This window comes from Podarcis filfolensis, assembly GCF_964270895.1.
Source record: "Podarcis filfolensis genome assembly, chromosome: W".
Classification (NCBI taxonomy): domain Eukaryota; kingdom Metazoa; phylum Chordata; class Lepidosauria; order Squamata; family Lacertidae; genus Podarcis; species Podarcis filfolensis.
Window position 1 is genome coordinate 41,309,645 of NC_139619.1, and position 26,327 is coordinate 41,335,971.

Sequence of the window (26,327 nt, forward strand, 5' to 3'; positions counted from 1 at the left end):
TTCCTCTTTGGCTCGCTTCCTCAATCACCCGCCCTCCCTCCCTATTTTGCAGGTTAGGCAATGGCCTTGCTGTGGACTTTGGTTGTTCGCCTTGGTTGTCCGAGGGGCCTGGTAGGAATTTTACCACTTGGCAAATTGGCACTGGACACTTGGTTTTCGCCTACCTCGTAGCAATCGTCACAACTTTGTTAGGGTTGCGGTTAGGCATTGTTTGACCTTGTGTGGGGGAGGGGAGGTGTGGCCATCACCTGCCCCTCCATGCTTAAGGGTATTCCGTTAAAGGAATCCGGGGGTGTTGATCTAGTCTGAAGCCCGGCTGGGGGACTAAGGCCTTGACACGACCCCGACGGGAGCACCAGGGGGAGCTTGAGTTGGTTCGCATCGACAGGGCTCTCCCTACCGGTGGCTTACCCTTACTGGGACTTCCTGCACAATGGGCAGGAGTCAGATATAGTCAGGTCCAATCAATGCCTAAGCCAATACCGCTCACATTCGCCGAAGAATTGATGCTTTTGAATTCTGCTGCTGGAGGAGACTCTTGAGAGTCCCATGGACTGCAAGAAGATCACACCTATCCATTCTGAAGGAAATCAGCCCTGAGTGCTCACTGGAAGGACAGATACTGAAGCTGAGGCTCCAAGACTTTGGCCACCTCAGGAGAAGAGAAGACTCCCTGGAAAAGGCCCTGATGTTGGGAAAGATGGGGGGCACTAGGAGAAGGGGACGGCAGAGGACGAGATGGTGGGACAGTGTTCTCGAAGCTACCAGCATGAGTTTGAGCAAAGTGCGGGAGGCAGTGGAAGACAGGAGGGCCTGGCGTGGTGTAGTGGTTAAGAGCGGTAGTCACGTAATCTGGGGACCCGGGTTCGAGTCTCCGCTCCTCCACATGCAGCTGCTGGGTGACCTTGGGCCAGTCACACTTCTTTGTAGTCTCTCAGCCCCACTCACCTCACAGAGTGTTTGTTGTGGGGGAGGAAGGGAAAGGAGATTGTTAGCCGCTTTGAGACTCCTGAAGGGGAGTGAAAGGCGGGATATGAAATCCAAACTCCTCCTCCTCCTCCTCCTCCTCCTCCTCCTCTTCTTCTTCTTCTTCTTCTTCTTCTTCTTCTTCTTCTTCTTCTTCTTCTTCTCTGGTCCAGGGGGTCACGCAGAGTCGGACACGACTAAACGACTGAACAACATCTAGTTTTGATTGGATTAACAGGGTAAGGAGGTTTCGATTGACTCAGTCCGTTGTTCTCGCAGCGGGAGCTGTCATCACCTTGTCAGCGCTCAGTGGAGCGTGCAAAACAGCTGGAGCTGAGCTGCCTCTGCAGAGCCATGGCATTGCTGCGATTGGCTGAAGGGCTACATTCAATGCCATCTGATTGGCTAGAGCGCATCCTCATGCAAATACATTGTTCATTCATCAAATACATCGATCGTGTATAGCATCGGGATACGGGGTCAGAAATGGCGCTTTCTTCTCGGGGTTTTGGACTTTTGTGCGGTGCTTGGTGCAACGTTGTGACGGGGCGAGGGGAGTCCTAGTGTGGCAGGGTTCCCTTGAGGTCATCGCCTCGGGCTCTACGTCTCTTACTCGGGAGTAAGACTTCGTTCATATGCCCCCCCTCCATTCCGTAACACTCTTCAAATGGACTTCATGGAGTGTGCACTCTTGCAGGGTCTGCTTCCAGAAACTACTATTGCAGATGGATATATTTTGGCAGAAATGGTTTACAAATATGCACGATGGCAAGCAGGCAGACAGCAACAGTTACAAAGCAACCTTGGTCCTGCCTAGCCTGGAAGCTGTTTCCAACTAGTGAACTAGAAACCTTTCAGCAACCTTTACAACCATCTACAAACCCCGAAGTTTGCAGGATTCTCTTATTTCAGCTGTGTCTTGGCTCTGTGCTCGCAAGTGTTCTAGTGACTTTCAGGTAACTTGGAAAGCATGGTAATGATGTCTTGGTTCTGAAGAATGATATTTTCCCCAGTCTGACTTAGTTATCCTGGTGATGATTCAGCTAGATGTTGTACACGCTGAGCATATTCCAGAAGGGGTTTGTTGTCTTGGCCTTGCTTTGGCTTACTGAGATCTGTCTTCTCCCTATAGGTGCTCATTCTAAAATGGATAATTGTAACGTTTGACTTCATTGATCAGAAGGAAAATATGAATGCTCTCTATGGTTTCTTCTTCCGCTTCTTACAATATGAGAAATTGGTAAGATAAAAAGGAATGTGTTATTTTGAAGGAACTCGCTTTTATTCTGACATTAACCCAAATCAAACAATAAAGAGTACTTTCCGAACACACAACAGGACACCATGTGAAAAGTGGGGCCTTAAATACATTTGAATCAAATACATTTGGAACAAGTGATTGTTACATTTAAGGAACATTCTCTAGGCGATGAGATTGGGGGGAAATACAAAAACCCATGCGGATACATTTGGATACATTTAGAAAAGAACAGCATTTTTTTAAAAAGAAATATTTATTAAGATTTTACAAAAAACAGATATGCAGAAACACATAATAAAAAAACAAGAAAAAAATAAGAATAAACACACACAAAAAAGATACAAAAAATTAAAAACAATTCTTTTTCATAATTTAAAACTCATTTGCTTGTTTCTTTGACTTCCTCACACCTCCCCTTCTTGTATTCCCATTTAAATAATCAAATCAGCAAATCCTTACCCTCTTTCATTTATCTTATCTCTATATCTTGACATTTTATAACTCAGTATTTTCATCCATTATCAATTCATTTTTGCATATTCTTATTAACTTTGTTACTAATACCACTTATTTCCAATCCAACACCATACCCTTCTTCCATATTCTTAAAGCATTACAGCTGGAAACCACTTAATTTCTATCCAACAACCTTCTAACATTCATTAATTTTGCAATATTTCTGTAGATAGTCTTTAAATTTCTTCCAATCTTCTTCCACCGCCTCTTCTCCCTGGTCCCGGATTCTGCCAGTCATTTCTGCCAATCCCATATAGTCCATCATCTTCATCTTCCATTCTTCCAAAGTGGGTAAATCTTGTGTCTTCCAATACTTTGCAATAAGTATTCTTGCTGCTCTTGTAGCGTACGTAAAAAAAGTTCTGTCCTTCTTTGGCACCAATTGGCCGACAATGCCCAGAAGAAAGGCCTCTGGTTTCTTCAGGAAGGTATATTTAAATACCTTTTTCATTTCATTATATATCATCTCCCAGAAAGCCTTGATTCTTGGGCACGTCCACCAAAGGTGAAAGAATGTACCTTCATTTTCTTTACATTTCCAACATTTATTATCGGGCAAGTGATATATTTTTGCAAGCTTGACTGGGGTCATGTACCACCTGTATATCATTTTCATGATATACAGTTTTCAGTTTTCTTGTCCAAATGATATGCCTCCATTATCTGATAGTAATGAAGCCAATCTCGCACTTTGTTTTTTAGTTTCTCAAAACTCTGCAGTTTTAGTCTATCTCCCTCTTGTTCCAAAATTTCCCAATATTTCGGCCATTTGGCCTCCATACTGAGCTTTTTCTGGGCTTTTGCTTCCATTGGTGACAGCCACCTTGGTGTTTTGTTTTCCAATAGATCCTTATATCTTATCCAAACATTGAACAAAGCTTTCCTGACAATATGGTTCTTAAATGCTTTATGTGCTTTAACCTTGTCATACCACAAATATGCATGCCACCCGAAAACATTGTTAAAACCTTCTAAATCCAAAATGTCTGTGTTCTCAAGAAGCAGCCAGTCTTTCAACCAGCAGAATGCTGCTGATTCATAGTAAAGTTTAAAGTCTGGCAGGGCAAATCCACCCCTTTCCTTTGCATCAGTTAATATCTTAAATTTTATTCTGGGCTTCTTGCCCTGCCAGACAAATCTAGAGATATCTTTCTGCCACTTCTTGAAACAATCCATCTTGTCCACAATTTGCAGTGTTTGAAACAAAAACAGCATTCTAGGCAATACATTCATCTTTATAGCTGCAATTCGACCCAACAAGGAAAGCTTCAAATTTGACCAAGAAAAAGTACAGCATTTTGAGGAAAAATACATTCAGATCCATTCTTAAAGTCAATGAGAAAGATACAGCAAAAAGGATACGATTCGATACAGCGAAAAACGATACATAAATCACAGAAGGGGCGGCCTACAGCAGACTCCTGTCTGGCAGGAAACCTGTTGATGGGTTTACCTGTCTGTTCATGGGTTTACCTGCATATTCTTTTGTGATGAGAACTACTTACGGTATTTATGTATGTGTTTATATCTTAGACCTTCTAATTCTCCTAACACCAGGAATTGACCAGATGGTGCAGGATGCCCCCCCCCCCCCAGTATCTGTTGGAAGCAGATTTAGGAGTGGGGGGTGGAAGCACCTACTGGTGGGGAGCACACTTCTTCTGGGGATGCTTCCTTCTCCTCCTCCTCCTCCTCTTCCCACTTCTCGCTGGGGCCTCAAGATGAGAAGTCAGGCTGGAAGTCTCCTCGGAGAAGACAAAGGAGCAAGCATGGCTGCCTTTCCTCTTCTCCAGACCAGTTAGTTGGACTAGAAACCTTTCCCATCCCAGTTCTGCAGTGGTTTTCAAGCAGTGTGCTGTGGCAGCTGGGGTGCCTTGAATGATGGTCGGGGTGCCGCGGGAGACACTGGCCTCTGTCCCTCTTTCCTTCCCTCCCTCCTCGGATGCCATCTCTGCCTCCCCAAGGCTTGCCCAGCTGTTCTCCCCCAGAGAATGGTGCCTCTGGGGCTGGCCAGGGGGTGTGGGCTGCCAGGAGCTGAGGCGGCCTCAGAGGAAGCAAGCCAACTGGCGAGGGGCCCTTGCTGTTGGGAATGGACAGGCAAGTCCCAGGCCCCTTTAATATATCAATAACAAATCAACACAATGACACTATAATGATACAATCTGAATCATTAGGGGTGCATTGCAGCAGTCAATGCAAATCTCCATGAGTCGCCTGCAGCCAGAAGCTCTGCAGCACAGGTGGTTCTGATGATTCCCCTGTAAGGAAGGCTTACAATGTAGGAGGCTTTGGGGCTTTGCGAGGGGGGGGGGAAGTGGGGACATCATAGAAGTATGCATGATGTGGGAAAGGTGCAGAGCGATGTTTCCTCCTCATAATATCAGAACCTGGATCTCTTTAAGAAAGCGGAATGATGGCAGATTCAGGCCAGACACAGAGTGCCTAGTGACACTGAAATTTCCTCCTTCCAGAGGCACTGACGGGGATGGCTTTAAGAAAGGATTCGTCAAATTCATGGAGGGTTAGACCATGTTGCACCTCCAGCCGCAGAGGCACTCTACCTCTGCTTACCAGTTGCGGGTGTCCCCAGTGGGGAGAGTGGGGCTGCATTTGGAGTCTGCTTGGGGCTTCCCTTGGACATCTGCTGGGCTGCTGAGAGCTGGACTAGATGGGCCTTGGTCTGATCCTGCAGGGCTGTGACAATAAGAGCCTGGAGCCTGGAGTATGGCTTCGCAAGCAATTCAGGGAACAGTAGTGCAGAGTTGCATCTCCCTGGGAAGGGGCACGTGCTCAGCAAAGCTGTCTCTTGCTTCTGGTCCTAAGAGTTGGGGTGGGGACATGGAGGAAAGGGGTGCAGCCTTCTGTAGAGGCCGGAGTCTCTCCCCTGCCTCTCTCTGCCACCTCTGAGGTGCCCAAAAAGGCAGATAGCAGAGGAAGCGAACCAATAGTCACGTTCATCTGTACTGGCTCAGTATGACCTATTCTGACAGATGCTGCCTTTCATATTCACGCCCAAGAGCCTTTCCGCTCCAGAGATCTGGGGCTGAACCCGGGATCTGCACGCCAAGGCTGGAGTGCCAGCTGGCCACATTGGGTGCCTGCCTGGAGAGTGGAAGCCGGGGGTTCGAAGGACATTGTGCTGCTCCTGGCAACCCCCACCCAACCCGACGTCCTCCTCCGCCTGAATCCCGCTTCCCCTGGGACGCACTTCCCATCCTGGAGCGGCTGGGGTGGGAGCGCTCCCCACCCCCCTTTCCAGACTCTCCTCGTTCTTCTTCTTCATGCCTCGGGTGTTTTCCTGAGTGTATCTTCAGAACAACCTTCTGTGAGGGAGGCTAAGCTGGCCCAGCCAAGTTGCCAAGGCCAGCATTTAAGACCACGCACCCTTTCCCCTCAGATGATAAAGCCGGGATGAGTCATGCTAGCAGCCTGTGGCCTTGACGGGCTTTGAGGCAGCCCAGCCCCCTTTTCTGCAAGCAGGCTGCCTCCGGGGAGGACCAGCACTTTTCTGACGGGACAGAAGCACACAACTTCCCCCTCCCACTTGCCGCCCGCCCCAGTCGTTCTCCGGCGGCTGAGTTTAGCGGCTCATCCCAGGCGGGAATTCGGGTGGCGCTGCTTGCAGAAGGAGAAGTGGCTGGCGCTAGCGGACACTCCTATTGTTCTTCTCAGGTAGGACTTCCGGGATCCAGACGAACATTTTACCAAAAAGTATGGCTCGACTACTGATTTCCCATTTAAAGGATGGCAAAAAGACCGAAGTTTGGAGGACAGGTGAAAAAACCACGAATTACATTTAAAGTTCTGCGAGATGCAAAGGAACGCTTGCGTTTTAAACTTGCATTTTACAGCTTGTTGCTTGGTGCGGTTAACGGAATGGGGGATATTGAGAAAGAAGAGACTTGGAATTAGAAGGTTAGGATTTCAGGGTTAGATGGCTTGGATATTTGTGGTAGATCAAGTCAGAGTAAATGCGCACCTTGAGAACCACTGTATTAGACGTGTGTGGCGTATTAAGAATCTGAAAATAGATATAAAGTTAGTTTATACACAAAGGCTCTGTTTCACCAGAAGACCCTTTTTATAGACAAAAGGGTGACGGATAAAGAGAAATGGTTAATCTACTGAGAGTTCTTAAAGTGGAAACGGGGAGATTGTAAAATTTAAACAAGGGGTTTCTCTTTTACACTTAATAAAAGAGGGTTGGGGTGTTGTTTATGGGTTCTTTTTCCGGGGGGGGGGGTTTGCTGTTGCTGATGATAATTTTTTATCTCTTTAGTTTGGATTATATGATTTCCATGGAATCTTATTATTTATGTGGATTTTTTTTCAATTTCGTTGTGTACTTTTTGATATTTTGTTCATTGTTTACGACTAGTTTTGTTATGTTTGCAGTTATGTAATATTTTAATTTTTTTGTAAGCTGCCTTGCACATGGTTTGAAATTTGGAAAGGCAACATACAAATAAATGATTGATTGATTGATTGAGAGATTCTAGTTGGAAATGAAGACTTGGGGTACGGAAGAGTGGAAGACGGGTTTTGAGATACAATTGTGCACATCATGTGATATCAAAAATGTACAAACTTTTGTTGAAATCCTAAATGGAAGAGGAACAGATTAAAAAGTGCATGATTAAAGGGGCAAGATTTTCTCTTTTTTTGGTTATATTGTACCGTTGGAATAGTGGTAACATATGTGGACTAAAGAGTTAAAATAATAATTGAGTTATGACTTAAAATAGACTTTTAAATATATATATATTTCAGTATTGTTGGCATCTAACTCCCGAGAAGTTATTTAGAATACATGTAAACATACCAAATATTTGTTGGAAATGTCAAGAAGATGAAGGGACAGTTTCTCGTGCTTGGTGGACATGTGAAATAGCTTAAAACATATGAGATACAAATACATACATTGTTTTTGAAGGTTCCTATTCAACTGTTGGGACTTACCGATATACAGAAAGCCTTTCCTGACTATAGCGCTGCAGCAGCTCCCAGCCAAGTGCTAGGAAATGTTCCCCAGCAGATGGCATGCTAGGAGGTCCTGCACCACTGGGTTTTTCAGGCATTCAGAGAAATTGTGGATTTTAGGACTTAGAAATGGGTCAGCAGCTTCATTTGGCAATGCCAGAAAAGACTGCCCCTTCAAATTCTGTTTCTAACGCGTATAATAATTTAATAATTATATTTTTTAATTATTTCTACCCGGCCCATCTGGCTGGGTTTCCCTAGCCACTCTGGGCGGCTTCCAGCAAAAGATTAAAAATACATTAAAACATCAGTCATTAAAAGCTTCCCGAAACAGGGCAGCCTTCAGGTGTCTTCTAAATGTCGTATACTTGTTTATTTCTTTGGCATCTGGTGGGAGGGCATTCCACAGGGCGGGCGCCACTACCGAGAAGCCCTCTGCCTGGTTCCCTGTAACTTCGCTTCTCGCAATGAGGGAACCACCAGAAGGCCCTCAGCGCTGGACCTCAGTGTCCGGCCTGACCGATGGGGCTGTAATGAAGCACAATAGGGGGTGGTGTAGGGACTTTGCGCAGGTGATTGATGGTCAAGAAAAGGCAACCTTTGTGCTGTTTTATGTCAGGAGCTGGGAATTCTAGAAGTAGTACTCCTTTTTGCACGTTCTTACTTCCTGTACTGCTTGAATGGAAGAGGAAAACTTCACTTACTAATTAATTATGTTAAGCGAGGCAAATGTTAGGTCAGGAAGCTCAGCGCAGTATACCTGAAGGAGCATCTCCACCCCCATCCTTCAGCCCGGAGGTCCTCCTCCGAGGGTCTTCTGGTGGTTCCCTCCCCGCGAGAAGCGAGGTTGCAGGGAACCAGGCAGAGGGAGGGCCTTCTCGGTGGTGGCAGCCTCTCTGTGGAACGCCCTCCCTACAGGTGACAAGGAGATGAGCAACTATCAAACCTCTGGAAGGCAGCCCTTTATAGGGGGGCTTTGAATGTTTGTTGTTTTAATATGTGTTGGAAGCCGCCCAGAGAGGCTGGGGAAACCCAGTGAGGTGGGTGGGGTACAAATAACACAATTACATTTATAGCCCCCATTTCCTGCAAGGAGGTCCAGTTGGTGTGCAGAGTTCTCCCTCCCCCCCCCCCCATTTTATCCTCACAACAACCCTTTGAGGTAGGTTAGGCTGAGCGTGAGTGCCTGGCCCAGGGTCACCCAGTGAGCTTCAGGGCTGAGTTTGAATGCCTGCCCCCAGCATTCCTCCTCTGCAAGGCCTGCCTCCTCCCATGACAAAGTCTGCTCACACACTCTCAAGCCCCCATGGATGGCTGAGGCAGGTAAGGTTGTGTGTGTTGGAGGAGGGCAGGAGCAGGCAAGGTGAGCCATGCCCCCAAAGGAGGCAGCTGCAGCAGCCCCCTCCTCCTGCTGCCCTCCAGGAACAGGGCGGGGAGGGACCAGCCCCCAGGAAGGACATGTTTGCCTCCCTCTGCAGTGCTCAGAACAAGAGGGGAATGAGGCCACCCAGGCCCTCTGGAGCACAGAAGGGCTCACCATCCTTGACTTTCCCCCTTCAACTGCCTTTTTACCCAATCCCTCATTTTGAGGAAGTCTCCTCTTTTGAAGTCAAATGTGTCTGTTCTGGATTTCCTTAGCAATTGTCCACTTCCATACTGTGTATGTTGAATTTGATAGCACTGTGGTCACTGTTCCCATTTGATTCAACCACACCTACATCTTGTCAGTTGAGAGCATCAGGCAGAGCACCCAGCACCTACCGAATCCTTTTTTTATGCCAGCAGGTCTTTGTAACGGAAGTCTGATGTCTTCAATGTTAACTTTTTTGGCAATGTATTTCTCGTGTGTCACTTCAGAGATGATTATAGTCAAGTGGTGTATAAGCTGTTTAAATAGTAAATGGTTGAATGCAATTTTAAAAATAATAATTGTATAACAAGGGGGAAAGCATACTTGTATCTGACCATATCTTAATGGACACAGACTTTGATAAATAGCATCCTAGCCATAGGCTAATTTTGTGGAGTTTAAAGCTAAGCATACAAGTTCCCAAAGCATGCTTTGAAATCCGTATGAACTCTAGTATGCTGTCGGGGGAAGAGGAAGGATGTGGTTGGCTGAAATGAAGTCCGATATTGTACAGATAAATCACTAGTGGAAGCGCCAACAGAAACGTGTACAGATTCCACACGATCATGAGGAAGCCTGAATCTGGGCAGGACCTTGTCTCTTTGCCTGTCATTTGTGGCTGCTCCACCCAGGTCTGAGACGCCTTCCGGAGTGAAACAGTGATCGGGGGGCGGGGGAGGCAAGACTCCTTTTGTCTGGATCTTCCCCGCGCAAAGATGGGTCTGTATGCATTTTGAGCAGAGGAGGAGGGTCTGTGGAACTGCCCACCACTGCGGTGTACTGTTCCCAGGATATTAAATATATATATATATTCAAAGTTATAACAAGACATATTATCCAAAAACATATCCTTAGTCCCCCCCCATTTTTCCTCCCTCCCCCTTCCCCCTCCCCCCCAGAACCCACCCCCCCACTCCACCTCCCAACTTCCCTCAGTTCCAGTCTTTGATTTCTCTAATATTGCTGTTTTCTGCATGTTACAAAGTTGTATAGATCCTCAAACTGTAGAGCTGATTATTATCAGTAAAAAAAAATTGTGGATGTTTATTCAAAACCTGCCAAGGAGTCCAATTCACTTTGTTGCGTCTTCAGAGACTTTGTAAAAGGTTCCCATTCATCCTTAAAGTCACAGTTATCCTTGTCCTGTAGCTTATATGTCAATTTTGCCACTTCTGCATAGTCCATCAACTTTTCTCGTCATGATTCTTTAGTTGGGGTTTCTTCAGTCTTCCATCCTTGTGCAACCAGAACTCTCGCGGCCGTTGTCGCATACATGAAGATGTTTTTCAACTTTTTTGGCAGATCTTTCCCTACAATCCCCAACAAAAATGCCTCGGGTTTTTAAACAAATGTTAAATGGGGTATTTTCTTCAATTCATTGTATATCATTTCCCAAAATGTTTTAATTACCTTACACTCCCACCACATATGATAAAATATTCCCTCCTTTTCCTTACACTTCCAACATATATTTGAACTAGTTTTGAACATTTTCCCTAACTGCACTGGTGTTGTATACCATCTGTACATCATCTTCATGTAGTTCTTCATGTACTGTTCCCAGGATAGGTAAAGATCATTCAACAGTTTTCAAATCGAAAAACGGTCTTTCATTTTGAGATCCTTTGTAACACCATCCACTTCATTTAAGCACAACCTACGACCCTTGAGGTTTTTACTGAAGCAAAAGGATTGATTCCATCCCTGCATCAAACAGCTGTGATTTGAGGATCGTCTGTTTCATAGCAGCTCCTGTGCCCCTTCCCTCTGCTGCATTTGGCATGAAATTGCCGGTGATTTCCCCAGGAGTAAAAAGGCCTACCTACTCTGGGCTTATTCTTGGGCATTACTTTGCAACAAAGAAGAAAGCTTTTCGTCTTCTGTTTCTTTTCATTTTTATGTTTTCAAAATGCTTGCTATCTGACACTGTGTTTTCTTTGTTTTTCAAGCTTTCATAAAAAATAGCCTTTGAAACCAGCTGGTACAGTGGTCAGAAGACTTGCCTTCGTGTCCACAGAATGGAGAAGAAAAGTTCGCCCAACGAATCCCTGGGTGCGACCCCAGAGACCTCCGGCTCCCACCTGGCTGAGCCTTCTCATTGCCAGCTCACTTTGATGCCCTCTGTTCCCAGAGATACCACTGGAAGAGCTGCTTCCCTTAGCCAGGAAGAGTCGGGGTCCCAGCAGCCTTCCCAGCAGGCCTCCCACATTTCCTCCTCCTTGGGCAGTGCTCCATTGCAGGTCCCCGAGCAGCTTTCCGAAGAAAGGCCCCATGGCACTGGCCAAAGTGCTTCCCTCCCATCACTGGATGAGGTTTCTTCTTCCCAGTGCACCACCCAGGGAACGGGTCACCAGCGTGCAGCGACATTCTCTAGCCTGCAGTCTGGGAGTAGGAAAAGTGTGATCACCTTTGCGGGGACCCAGGCTGTTTCCTCTACCTCTAAGTCTCCAGAGGGGTCTGTCCCAGCTCCGAGCACAGCTGATCTGGCTAAAGGCGGCCAGGGGCAAGGCCAGGTAAGTCCAGATTGAGAGGTAGGGAAAGGGCTTTGAGGCTGTAATGCCTCCTTGAGTCTCTCCAGCTGGTTTGGACAACTGCCCCCATCCCTGACCCCTGGCCATACTGCTTGGGCCTGGTGAGAGATGGAGCCAGGTAGAGAAGGGGAGCTGTTTGTCTCTTCAGATGCCTGGGAGAAGAGAGCAGTGGGTGGGGGCAGCCTCTGCTCCCCCTTCTAGAAAGGAGGCCTTTGCCAACATGGGTGCAATTCTGCTCCATGTGGGGAAAGTGTTTATCCATCATGGATTTGGGGGGATGCTGCTGCCAGCCAATATGGGCTTTGAAAGATATTTTTTTACTGTAGGCCTGTTTATTCTGCTGCATTTCAATGTTTGCCTATTTTCAGACCTAGTTGTAAAGTACCTTGAGATTCCCACATAATAGGTTGCAGGTAAATACTCTAAAAATAAGAACTCCCCCCCCCATCATGTCACAAAGTCAATTGACAGAGAGCCTAAAATAATGCCAACGAGCTCTTCTACCTGGAAGTGCAACATCAGCCCTTCAACACATCAGCATGATGTGCAGTTGTCACATGGCGACGACTCATAAGCCATGAATGCAGGTCTGAATAGTGCCCCTTTGGAAACCCCCACCCTCCATGCAGAAAAAGAGCATCTGCCCCTGAAATCCTTTCAGTATAAAGTGTATGAATGACAGGCAGCTAAAAAACTGTCTCCTCGGCTATTTGGCTCATGTGTCTCATAGAACAAACTCCGTGGACGAAAACAGCCTTGCCAGGAATGTGAGCCGACTTTAATCCAGCCTGCCCTGAAATATCTCAGAAGTGAAGCAGGAGAAAGAGGCCCAGTTTATGGCGGTGAGCTGACTTGGTTTTGAGTAGGAGGGTGTGCGCTGCAGGGGACTGGTCTGCTTATGTGAATAGGCTGGACTACAAAATCTCTGGCTGCTCTTATATTCTTTTCCTGCAAGGCTGCAGTTAGGTTAGTGAGTGGCAGGCTATTGCCTATCTTGTGTATCAGCAGCACTGTAGAGTCAGGCCAGATGGCAAATCCTGATAGTTGGGGTCGGGATGCATATGGAATGGGTTCAGGAAAGAGGGGTGGCCACTTCCAATCTACCAGGAAGCATTTTTCTGCTGGAGAAACAGCTTGCACCAGCAGAGGGAGGCAGCACTCCACAGAAAACCTCTCTGTCATACAAGCAGTCCTCTACAAGGAGATCCTTGGGCTGGGAGGGGGCTGGAAGTGACCATATTCCAGATGAGGGGGAGCATGAAGCCAGGCTCTGGGCTTTCGTTTCGTGTTGGAATGGAGATGTAAAATCACTTCTTTTGTATTCAGGTCAGGACAACAGATCCACACCTGGGAGCTTGTCAAAAGTTAAAAGTTAAAAATGTAAAAGTCAAAAGTTTAAAATATAAAGGCGAATGGAATTCTATTTAAAAATCAAAAGTCGCTATGGTGGTTCAAGTTATAGTGTCAGACAAAAGACAAGATGGAAAAGGAAAGATAAGGAAGAGAGAAAAGAGATAGAGAGAAAAAGAAGAAAGAAAGAAAAAGAAAACACAAAAAATCCTACTGAAAATGGTTTGTTTGTTTGTTCAGAAAAGAGAAGGAAAAGAAAAAAACCATTGTAATAAGTAAATAGAAAAAGGGGGGGAGTGGGGATGGAATAGTAGTTATATATATATAGAATTCTTTAATGAGAATTTTTTTTAAAAAACTTTTAAAACTTTTTTTGAGTGATAGCAGCTCTTTTGGCTGAGGTGTGGCATGCAGCTGAAACAGTATTTAAGGAAACTCAAGCATTGCCTATGAAGGTCCAGGAGCTTGAAGAGAAACTCCAGGCGTTGCCAGCAACACTCCAGGAGCCGCAAGCCAGAGGTATTTTTGAGAATCCTGTCTTCACAAATTCCGGGAACATGGCCCTCCCAGTGTTAAGGTGGGGAGGTGGGGCTGCGGGTTTGCAGATAAGAGTCAAAAGTTAAAAATGTAAAGGCTAATGGAATTCTGTTTAAAAATCAAAAGTCGCTGTGGTGGTTCAAGTTATAGTGTCAGACAAAAGACAAGATGGAAAAGAAAAGATAAGGAACAGAGAAAAGAGATAGAGAGAAAAAGAAGAAAGAAAGAAAAAGAAAACACAAAAAATCCTACTGAAAACGGTTTGTTTGTTTGTTCAGAAAAGAGAAGGAAAAGAAAAAAACCATTGTAATAAGTAAATAGAAAAAGGGGGGGAGTGGGGATGGAATAGTAGTTATATATATATAGAATTCTTTAATGAGAATTTAAAAAAAAAACTTTTAAAACTTTTTTTGAGTGATAGCAGCTCTTTTGGCTGAGGTGTGGCATGCAGCTGAAACAATATTTAAGGAAACTCAAGCATTGCCTATGAAGGTCCAGGAGCTTGAAGAGAAACTCCAGGCGTTGCCAGCAACACTCCAGGAGCCGCAAGCCAGAGGTATTTTTGAGAATCCTGTCTTCACAAATTCCGGGGACATGGCCCTCCCAGTGTTAAGGTGGGGAGGTGGGGCTGCGGGTTTGCAGATAAGAGTCAAAAGTTAAAAATGTAAAGGCTAATGGAATTCTATTTAAAAATCAGGTCAGGACAACAGATCCACACCTGGGAGCTTGATGGCAGCTGAAGGGATCCACGGTGATCCAGGACAAGCTGCACTTGCTGCTCAGGTAAGGCCAGAAGGAGGCTTAGCAGGCGTCCCCGGTTGCCAGGGAGAGTCCCCGGATTCAGCAATTTTTCCCGGCAGAAATTTGTCCCCGGAATGTCTCCGAATTTACGCCTGTGGACTTCCTGCTCTGCAACATGGCTGACGCCATGGCAGCAAGCAGCATCGGAGGTCCCGACTACATCCAGGGACATTAATTAAATCCGGGGACATTCCAGCCAGTTCCAGCCAGCCAATCCGCTGGCTGGGGGGGGGGTGCCCCGACCTTGCTGCAGCCGCCGCCGCTGAGTAGAGGGAGAGCCCAACTCGAGAGAGCACACCCAGAGGAAGGTATGTCTACTTTAACGCCTCATTGCTGAGCAAAAAACAGCGTTCTTGGCCGTTCCTGTGGTGTACACCCCTCCCCCCTTTTCTCCAGCTGGACGGCTTGTCTTTGGGGCGTTGAGGCAAAGCACAGCAGTGGGGATCCCCTGTCCCCCCCCACTTTGTGGGAGAGCTCGCTTGCAGAAAGGGATAGTGCACGGTTGGAGATCCTTTTATTTGTAATTGCTCTGGTTGCTTAGAAGGGTAGTTGGCGGATGAAGTGAATCAAGTCAACTTTAATCGTTTAACCTGCCAGAAAAAGGGTTAGTTTAAAACAGCGGCTGTCTAGTTCACAGAGTTCCTGAACAAGCATGCATGGAAACACCGGTTTCTATAATGACTGAAATGTGCTTCATTTGCAACTAAGTAGAGCCTCTCTGCTAATGCAGAGCACAATCCACAGCTTCAGGCAAGGCCATTTATATACCCAGAATCCAGAGCAGCCTTTTCTCATACTCCTCTGAAGTACCACCACTGCAACACCAGCGCTTGGCCTTCTGGCACCTGCAGGCTAGGGAAAGAGCTCTTTAGCACCCTGGGGTGGAGCTCCTTCTCAGCAATAGCACTGTCTGCTCATTCCCAACTTCTTCAAGCAGTGCCTCTGTGCCTTCTGTAAATGTCTGGAGTAAATGTCTAGCAGGAAGTGTCTGTCCTCTCCAGGATGTTGAAATACTGAAGAAGGCGCCCAATAGCCCTAAGACGGGGGCGGAAACAGTACTTAAGGATGATGAAGCATTGTGTATGAAGGTCCAGGAGCTTGAAGAAAAACTCCAGCTGTTGCCAAAAATACTCCAGGATCCGCAAGGAAGAGGTATTTTTGAGAATCCTGTCTTCACAAATTCCGGGGACATGGCCCTCCCAGTGTTAAGGTGGGGAGGTGGGGTTGGGAGTTTGCAGATAAGAGTCAAAAGTTAAAAATGTAAAGGCTAATGGAATTCTATTTAAAAATCAAAAGTCGCTGTGGTGGTTCAAGTTATAGTGTCAGACAAGAGACAAGATGGAATAGAAAAGATAATGTCAGGGAATTGCCATCGGAGCCAGAGGGAGAGGGAAGGCTCCAGAGGGGTTCCGGAGAGCGTCTCGGGAGGGAGAGAATCAGCCCATCTTCTGGGGAAGGAATTCAGCGTAGCACCAGTGGAGAAGGGGGGCAGATGGGGGAATCGGCAAGGTGGCTCCATGACTCCTCGCTGGAGACCAGTGGGGAGCACGGGTCCTTCGCTGCCCACACCCTCCCTGCGCAGAAGGCTTCCGCGCAGGGAGAGTAGGCGGCAACTAGGCGTCAAAGAGCTTCTTTGCTGGAAGAAGTTCAAGAAACGCCCACTGACGGATTCTGCCAGCGATTGAGACAGCCACGGGTGAGTGGCTGTCCGGACTGAAAGGTTTCACCCAGGTAACCCAGCCAGGTGTGGCGTCGATTTACGCACGACCAACCCCTAGAACCATTACAGATAAGGAACAGAGAAAAGAGATAGAGAGAAAAAGAAGAAAGAAAGAAAAAGAAAACACAAAAAATCCTACTGAAAATGGTTTGTTTGTTTGTTCAGAAAAGAGAAGGAAAAGAAAAAAACCATTGTAATAAGTAAATAGAAAAAGGGGAAAGTAGTTATATATATATAGAATTCTTTAATGAGAAATTAAAAAAAAAAACTTTTAAAACTTTTTTTGAATGATAGCAGCTCTTTTGGCTGAGGTGTGGCATGCAGCTGAAACAGTATTTAAGGAAACTCAAGCATTGCCTATGAAGGTCCAGGAGCTTGAAGAGAAACTCCAGGCATTGCCAGCAACACTCCAGGAGCCGCAAGCCAGAGGTATTTTTGAGAATCCTGTCTTCACAAATTCCGGGGACATGGCCCTCCCAGTGTTAAGGTGGGGAGGTGGGGCTGCGGGTTTGCAGATAAGAGTCAAAAGTTAAAAATGTAAAGGCTAATGGAATTCTATTTAAAAATCAGGTCAGGACAACAGATCCACACCTGGGAGCTTGATGGCAGCTGAAGGGATCCACGGTGATCCAGAACAAGCTGCACTTGCTGCTCAGGTAAGACCAGAAGGAGGCTTACCAGGCGTCCCCGGTTGCCAGGGAGAGTCCCCGGATTCAGCAATCTCTCCCCGGCAGAAATTTGTCCCCGGAATGTCCCCGGATTTACGCCTGGGGACTTCCTGCGCTGCAACATGGCTGACGCCATGGCAGCAAGCAGCATCGGAGGTCCCGACTACATCCGGGGACATTAATTAAATCCGGGGACATTCCAGCCAGTTCCAGCCAGCCAATCCGCTGGCTGGGGGGGGGTGCCCCGACCTTGCTGCAGCCGCTGCCGCTGAGGAGAGGGAGAGCCTGACCCGAGAGAGAAGAGACCCAGAGGAAGGTATTGAAGAAGATTTATTGCTCAGATAAGTCCTGGCGTCCAGCCAGCTTTGGCTGCGCAGCTACCGGCCAGGCCTCTGCACTTCAAAGGGCCACATTCCGAAGCTCTGAGCAAATGCAGAGTTAAGCAGTGGTCAGAGAAAGCTGCAAACTCAAGTGCTTTCCTTCAGTGTGCTTAAATAAAGTCCACTCAGGATCTTAGCAGCTAAAAGCAGTTTTATTTAAGCAGAAACTATCCATTGTCGAACAGCATCGTGAAAACACGTGCACTCTCCTCAAAAGCGAAAGTAGAGAGAAAGAACAAAGGCTGGAGACTCTCGGATATGACGCAGAATCTCCCCCCTCCCAATAGTAGGCAGGGCGTACACTCTGAGCTGTTTAACCCTCTAAGCTCAGGTTCTCCTCACACCCCCTCTCGCCCTGCGCTACTGTGGGGAAAGTATGTACAGAACTTACCCCCAACTCCAAACCACCACAAAACTCCCCATGACGCTGGAAGCTTAAAGGCTTGGTAAATCCATCGGCCAAGTTACTGTGACTGGCACAAGACTTCAGCCGAATCAAACCTGACTGAACACTCTGACACACATTTTGGAAACGTATGTCCAGATGCTTGGTTCTGGCCTTAAATTGCGCAGATTCAGCCAATTTCAAACAAGGTTGATTGTCTTCCCAAACCGTGATGGGCAAGCTACAATCCCCATTGATCTCTTGCACCAAGCATCTATAGAACTCTAGTTCCCGTCACAAATCTGACAGTGCGCTGAATTCAGCCTCAGTAGAAGACAGCACAATGAGACTTTGCTTCCGGGACTTCCACCCAACTAGTGACTTCCCAAACTTTACCACCAACCCAGACACAGACTTGCGGTCCTGCGAATTTGCCCAGTCACTGTCCGCATAGCATGTGAGCTTCGGCTCACCTTCAGCTGGCAGCTTAAGACAGAAGTCTTTGGTATGCTGCAGGTAGCGCAGTACCCGCTTGATACCGTGCCAAGCACTCACACTGGGCTTTGACGCTTCCCTACTTAGCAGGTTGGTAGCAAAGGCAATGTCTGGTCTGCTCCATTGGGACAGATACAACAGACTACCTAGAGCTGACTGAAAGAGCTCAGCATTCTCAAACTCGGCACTTTCTGCTTGCTGGCTCTCTTTCACGAAGTTCGTCTCCATGGGTGTCTGAACTCCTGCACAATCGGACATTCTGCACTTCTCAAGCAACTGCTCAATCTTGCCTTTCTGACTGAGCAAGAAGCTACCATCCTCAGTTCTCGCTATCTGGACGCCTAGGTAGATCTTTACTGCACCCAGGTTCTTGAGCTGAAACCGCTTCCCAAGCTCTTTGGCAAACTTCTGCACCTGTTTGTCTGCCTTTCCAATATGGATGATGTCATCAACGTAAAATAACACCAGTTCCTGTGAGTCTCCTGATCCTCTAAGGAACAGGCAACTGTCAGCAAGACTCTTCCTGAAACCTAGTGTCAGGGAACTGACATCGGAGCCCAGAGTGGAGGTAGGGCTCTCCAACGATGCAGGAGAAGGGACCAGCAGGGAGAGGGAGAACACTTCCCTTGGGGAAGGAAATCGGCGTGACACCAGGAAAGAAGGGGAGGAGGGAAGGTCTTCGGAGAGAGGGCTCCAAGACCCTTCCACAGGGTCCAGCGGGGAGAGCCCAGGACCTCCGCTGGCCATGCCCACTCTGCGCAGGAGACTTCCGCGCAGGGAGGCTAGGAGGAGACTTGGCGTCAAACAGCTTTTATGTTGGAAGAAGTTTAGGGAACGCCCACTGACGGATTCTGCCAGTGACTGAGACAGTCGCCTTGTAAGGGCTGTCAAATCAGGGAAAGGTTTAGCTACCCCAACAGCTGGGAGCAGTTTGGAATTTACGCACAAGCAACCCCAATTCCCATTACACCTAGCTTCTCCAAAGCTTCATTCAGGCACAAGTTCCAATTCCTGGCCGACTGCTTCAGGCCGTAAATTGACTTGTGAAGTTTCCACACAGTACCTTGCTCATTGCCCTCAAACCCTGGAGGAGGAAGCATGTACAAATCCTCCTGGAGGTCTGAGTTCAAGTAAGCAACATCCACATCAAAATGATGCACCAGCAAACCTCTTTGTGCAGCAACGGCCAAGAGCAAACGTAGAGATTCACTCCTACAGGTGGGAGCATAAACTTCCGTATAATGCAACCCCCTGCGCTGCGTGAATCCTCTCGCCACTAATCTGGCCTTATACTGCGGTTCTCCTGTCGCTGTGGGCTTAAGACGGTAAACCCAGCGGCTACCCACGGCCTGTTTGCCCACCGGCAACTTCGTGAGGGAGAACACACCTAGAGACTCCATTGAGCTCATTTCCTTCTGCATCGCCTCATGCCATTTTCTGGCTTCTTCCTGAGGCAGTTTCTGAACATCCTCAAAACTCTCGGGTTCACACTGTGCCATTCCGACCCACACGCTAGTGACGGCAAACCTTTCAGGAGGTTTCCCCTTGGTCGTCCGAGCTGAACGGCGCAGCACTACTTCAGGAACCCCCTCTGACCCACTGGGGCCAGCCAGAACGTCCTTGGCATCAGAGAGCTCCCCCTCTGACTTACTGCGCCTTCTGGACTTCTCAGCCGAACCTGTGGGGGAAGATATAGCACTGCGTTGCTCAATCTTCACAGCCTTGGGAGAAGTTCTCCCCTCTGCCTGCACTGGGTCTGGACTCTGGGCCTCAGTAGCAGGTTCAACCTCTTCCTCTCCTTCATCGGCAGAGTCAAGCAGACTCTCTGACAGGATGTCAGGGTTCCCATGTATCCTTGCCCAGCCACTCTGCTCACAGAATTCAGCACTGTTGCTGAGCTGAATCCTGGACTGATTCCCTGACGGATAAGCAAACCTCCACCCCTTGGTCCCTGGCTCATACCCACAGAAAATCATCTTTTGGGACTTGGGTTCACCTTTCTTGCGTTTGGCCTTTGGTATGAGGACCCAAGCCTCACAGCCAAAAACGCGGAAGTAGTGCACTTTCGGCTTCTTTCCATGCAGCAAGAAGTAGGGTGTGTCACCTACCACTGAATTGAACGACCTGTTCAGAATAAAGTTGGCCGTTCGCCAAGCCTCCCCCCAAAAGCGCTGTGGGAGCCCGGCATCAAACAAAAGAGCTGCGGACATCTCCCCTAGAGTCCTGTTCTGTCTTTCCGCAATCCCGTTTTGTTGGGGACTGTGTGGAGAGGACAATCGGTGTTGAATCCCCTTTTTGCGGAAGAAACTTTGCAGTGCAGACCCGGTGAACTCCCCACCGCGATCGCTCTGAAAGTTTTGCACCCGTGTGGAAAACTGCAGTTCCACAGCCGCAATCCAGTCTTTGATTAGCGGCGCAGCTTCATTTTTGTGTTGGATCGTGAAGATCCAGGAGTTGCGTGTATGGTCATCAATCAGAACCAGCGCATATTTGGCTCCGCCCATACTGGTCACAGACATCGGACCACAAAAATCTGCATGAATTAACTGAAAAGCCCTAGTGGTCACCCTCTCAGACCTAGGGTATGTGCACATTTTTACCTTTGCAGACTTGCACGCTCTGCAATCTAGAAACTTAGCACATGATTTCATTTTGCACCCTTGCGTACACTCTGGGATCTTCTTCACTGACCCGCAGGACACGTGAGCCATGCGTCGGTGCCATAAGTGAGCACACGCATCATGAACTGGAACGTTGGCACACTGTGCTTGAGCCACCTCCGTGTCACCTGTACCTGCAAAAGAAGCATCTATCACAAACAACCTGTCTTTACATTCAACACTGACTAGTTGCTGTCCATTCTTAGAAATAGAACACTTATTGTTCTCAAAACACACTCTGTAGTTCTCAGCAAGAAGGGCGCTGACAGACAGCAATGTGCAGGACAGTCCTGGAACAACAAAAGCCTGGATTGAATCCTGTAAGAAAGAACAAAACAGTGAGCCAGTCTGCGTGAGTGGGTGTCGAGTCCCATCTGCTAAACAGACAGTCTTCCCAGAAGATACAGAGGTGCAGTTCTCCAGGAATCCTGCAGATGGCACTAGGTGATGGGACGCTCCACTGTCAATCACAAAAGCCAGCACAGCATCCTGTTGACAACTCTTGACTGCAGCCATAGAGGCTGCCAAATGTTTATGTTCAGTGTCTCTGCCAGCTGCCTTCGGCTTGCCTTTCCCACGCTTTGAAGAAGAGCCCTTTATCTGGTTGCTACGGGAGACGGCCTTCGGCTGTTCCTGTGCCTCCACTGGACATTCTCTCACAAGATGGGAGGGGGAGCCACAGTGACGGGGAGCAAAAAACAGCAGCTTCTCAAGTTTCACAGCCTTTTAAAGCACACAGTACTTCAAAGCAGGCTTCAAAGAAGCTTCCTCTAATTGCAGTAACTGTCGCCCATAACCTGAAGAAGATTTATTGCTCAGATAAGTCCTGGCGTCCAGCCCGCTTCGGCTGCGCAGCTACCGCCCAGGCCTCCGCACTTCAAAGGGCCACATTCCGAAGCTCTGAGCAAACGCAGAGTTAAGCAGCGGTCAGAGAAAGCTGCAAACTCAAGTGCTTTCCTTCAGTGTGCTTAAATAAAGTCCACTCAGGATCTTAGCAGCTAAAAGCAGTTTTATTTAAGCAGAAACTATCCATTGTCGAACAGCATCGTGAAAACATGTGCACTCTCCTCAAAAGCGAAAGTAGAGAGAAAGAACAAAGGCTGGAGACTCTCGGATATGACGCAGAATCTCCCCCCTCCCAATAGTAGGCAGGGCGTACATTCTGAGCTGTTTAACCCTGTAAGCTCAGGTTCTCCTCACAGGTATGTCTGCTTTAACGTCTCATTGCTGAGCAAAAAACAGCGTTCTTGGCCGTTCCTGTGGCGTACACCCCTCCCCCCTTTTCTCCAGCTGGATGGCTTGTATTTGGGGCTGTGAGGTAAAGCACAGCAGCGGGGATCCCCTGTCCCCCCCCCACTTTGTGGGAGAGCTTGCTTGCAGATAGGGATAGCGCACGGTTGGAGAGCCTTTTATTTGTAATTGCTCTGGTTGCTTAGAAGGGTAGTTGGCGGCTGAAGTGAATCAAGTCAACTTTAATCGTTTAACCTGCCAGAAAAAGGGCCAGTTTGAAACAGAGGCTGCCTAGTTCACAGAGTTCCTGAACAAGCATGTATGGAAACACCGGTTTCTATAATAACTGAAATGTGCTTCATTTGCAACTAAGTAGAGCCTCTCTGCTAATGCAGAGCACAATCCACAGCTTCAGGCAAGGCCATTTATATACCCAGAATCCAGAGCAGCCTTTTCTCATTCTCCTCTGAAGTACCACCACTGCAACACGAGTGCTTGGCCTTCTGGCACCTGCAGGCTAGGGAAAGAGCTCTTTAGCACCCTGGGGTGGAGCTCCTTCTCAGCAATAGCACTGTCTGCTCATTCCCAACTTCTTCAACCAGTGCCTCTGTGCCTTCTGTAAATGTCTGGAGTAAATGTCTAGCAGGAAGTGTCTGTCCTCTCCAGGATGTTGAAATACTGAAGAAGGCGCCCAATAGCCCTAAGACGGGGGCGGAAACAGTACTTAAGGATGATCAAGCATTGCGTATGAAGGTCCAGGAGCTTGAAGAAAAACTCCAGCTGTTGCCAGAAATACTCCAGGATCCACAAGGAAGAGGTATTTTTGAGAATCATGTCTTCACAAATTCCGGGGACATGGCCCTCCCAGTGTTAAGGTGGAGAGGTGGGGTTGGGAGTTTGCAGATAAGAGTCAAAAGTTAAAAATGTAAAGGCTAATGGAATTCTATTTAAAAATCAAAAGTCGCTGTGGTGGTTCAACTTATAGTGTGAGACAAAAGACAAGATGGAAAAGAAAAGATAAGGAAGAGAGAAAAGAGATAGAGAGAAAAAGAAAACACAAAAAATCCTACTGAAAATGGTTTGTTTGTTTGTTCAGAAAAGAGAAGGAAAAGAAAAAAAACATTGTAATAAATAAATAGAAAAACTGGGGGAGTGGGGAAGGAAAAGTACTTATATATATATATAGAATTCTCTAATGAGAAATTTTAAAAAAAACTTTTTAAACTTTTTTTGAGTGATAGCAGCTCTTTTGGCTGAGGTGTGGCATGCAGCTGAAACAGTATTTAAGGAAACTCAAACATTCCGCGTGAATCTCCAGGAGCTTGAAGAGAAACTCCAGGCGTTGCCAGCAACACTCCAGGAGCCTCAAGCCAGAGGTATTTTTGAGAATCCTGTCTTCACAAATTCCGGGGACATGGCCCTCCCAGTGTTAAGGTGGGGAGGTGGGGCTGCGGGTTTGCAGATAAGAGTCAAAAGTTAAAAATGTAAAGGCTAATGGAATTCTATTTAAAAATCAGGTCAGGACAACAGATCCACACCTGGGAGCTTGATGGCAGCTGAAGGGATCCACGGTGATCCAGGACAAGCTGCACTTGCTGCTCAGGTAAGGCCAGAAGGAGGCTTACCAGGCGTCCCTGGTTGCCAGGGAGAGTCCCCGGATTCAGCAATCTGTCCCCGGCAGAAATTTGTCCCCGGAATGTCCCCGGATTTACGCCTGGGGACTTCCTGCGCTGCAACATGGCTGACGCCATGGCAGCAAGCAGCAACGGAGGTCCCGACTACATCCGGGGACATTAATTAAATCCGGGGACATTCCAGCCAGTTCCAGCCAGCCAATCCGCTGGCTGGGGGGGGTGCCCCGACCTTGCTGCAGCCGCTGCCGCTAAGTAGAGGGAGAGCCCGACTCGAGAGAGCACACCCAGAGGAAGGTATGTCTGCTTTAACGCCTCATTGCTGAGCAAAAGACAGTGTTCTTTGCCGTTCCTGTGGTGTACACCCCTCCCCCCTTTTCTCCAGCTGGACGGCTTGTCTTTGGGGCGTTGAGGCAAAGCACAGCAGAGGGGATCCCCTGTCCCCCCCCCCACTTTGTGGGAGAGCTTGCTTGCAGATAGGGATAGCGTGCGGTTGGAGAGCCTTTTATTTGTAATTGCTCTGGTTGCTTAGAAGGGTAGTTGGCGGATGAAGTGAATCAAGTCAACTTTAATCGTTTAACCTGCCAGAAAAAGGGTTAGTTTAAAACAGCGGCTGTCTAGTTCACAGAGTTCCTGAACAAGCATGCATGGAAACACCGGTTTCTATAATGACTGAAATGTGCTTCATTTGCAACTAAGTAGAGCCTCTCTGCTAATGCAGAGCACAATCCACAGCTTCAGGCAAGGCCATTTATATACCCAGAATCCAGAGCAGCCTTTTCTCATACTCCTCTGAAGTACCACCACTGGAACACCAGTGCTTGGCCTTCTGGCACCTGCAGGCTAGGGAAAGAGCTCTTTAGCACCCTGGGGTGGAGCTCCTTCTCAGCAATAGCACTGTCTGCTCATTCCCAACTTCTTCAAGCAGTGCCTCTGTGCCTTCTGTAAATGTCTGGAGTAAATGTCTAGCAGGAAGTGTCTGTCCTCTCCAGGATGTTGAAATACTGAAGAAGGCGCCCAATAGCCCTAAGACGGGGGCGGAAACAGTACTTAAGGATGATGAAGCATTGTGTATGAAGGTCCAGGAGCTTGTAGAAAACCTCCAGCCATTGCCTGCAATACTCCAGGAGCCGCAAGCAAGAGGTATTTTTGAGGAAAGGGGGTGGGGAGTGGGGATGGAAAAGTAGATATATATATAGAATTCTTTAATGAGAAATTAAAAAAACCTTTTTTTAAAAAAGAGAAAAATGAGTAATAATAATGAAAATGAGTAAATGAGTAAGAAGTGAATAGAAATGGATGAATAATGAGTAATAATGTATTAATAAAAAAGGGAGGGTTGTGTGTATAACTAAAGAAGAAGGAGGAGAGAGAGAGAGAGAGAGAGAGAGAGAGAGAAGGGAACAAGAAAAAGGGGCAGTTTGCTTTCTCCCGTGGGACCCCCAGGGCTTGGTGTCGGGTCCCTAGTTCAGGGCTGAGGCGGCGGTTCCAGGAAATGAGCTCCAATGGTTCAGGCCGCCTACCTGGGTTCATAGGGTTTTAAAATACGGATAAGAAATGGACTGAAAATAAACTAAATAAGATAAAGCATGGTTTTTGCTGTGCCCCCCTTGCACTGGCAGGGGAGGGTCCACGCCGCGTTCTTCTAGCCCCCAGCCGGTCCCCGGTGCATGGTTCCTCTGCTCTTTTGCTCCAGCCGCTGGTGATATTGGCCTGGGGTGGGAGCTGGGCTAGGTGGGGCGTTCCCTCCGGGCTTCCCTGTCTCTCCCGATCCCCCCATCATTCTCCTCCCCCCCATGTTACCTGTGGGGACCCCTTACCAATACAGTCGTACCTTGGATCCCAAACGCCTTGCGACTCGAATGTTTTGGCTCCCGAACGCCACAAACCCGGAAGTGAGTGTTCCGGTTTGTGAATGTTCTTTGGAGCCCAAATGTCCGACGGGGCTTCCGCGGCTTTGGATCGAGTGCAGGAAGCTCCTGCAGCCAATCGGAAGCCGCGCCTTGGTTTCCGAATGTTTTGGAAGTCAAACGGACTTCTGGCATGGATTCCGTTTGACTTCCGAGGTACCACTGTATATCTTCTCGGAGCAGGGGCAATCCCATTGCCGCCTTCAGTTCTGGTAAAGCTAAGAATTGCTTGTGCAGATCTTGATGCCTTCAAGGCCGAGGCTGTCATCTGATGAGACCCGGTACTCCTATCAGAGAAGCAAATCCTCAAATACAGTCATTCCTCCTCTTCCGCTCGGTTCAGGTTACGTCTTTTCAGGTTGCGTCCCGCGGCGACCCGGAAGTAATGGAACGGGTTACTTCCAGGTTTCGCTGCTCGCGCATGTGCAGACGCACAGAATGATGTCACGCGCATGCGCAGAAGCTGCAAATCGCGACCCACACACGCGCAGACGCGGGTTGCGTTCTGCTCATGATGCGAATGGGGCTCCGGAATGGATCCCGTTCGCAACCAGAGGTACCACTGTAGTTGAAATGCCTGACTTGTTCAATGGCTTGTCCATTTAGGAGCCATTTCTGCTTCCTGGGCTGTGCCCCCAATACTACGGCTTTTGTCTTGGAATAATTTGTATTCAAA

At 47.7% G+C, this 26,327-nt stretch overlaps 1 protein-coding gene across 1 annotated transcript in view; it reads left to right on the forward strand.

The window, feature by feature from the left end:
• The window catches only part of LOC310753816 (inositol polyphosphate 5-phosphatase OCRL-like), a gene marked incomplete at both ends in the record, with an annotated part of 73,813 nt that extends 59,118 nt beyond the window's left edge, over positions 1-14,695 (forward strand). Inside the window, 1 exon segment of the mRNA XM_083595150.1 lies at positions 14,632-14,695. Within this exon segment, the coding sequence (XP_083451276.1) occupies positions 14,632-14,695 (64 nt within the window).
• Between the last annotated feature and the right edge of the window lie 11,632 nt (positions 14,696-26,327).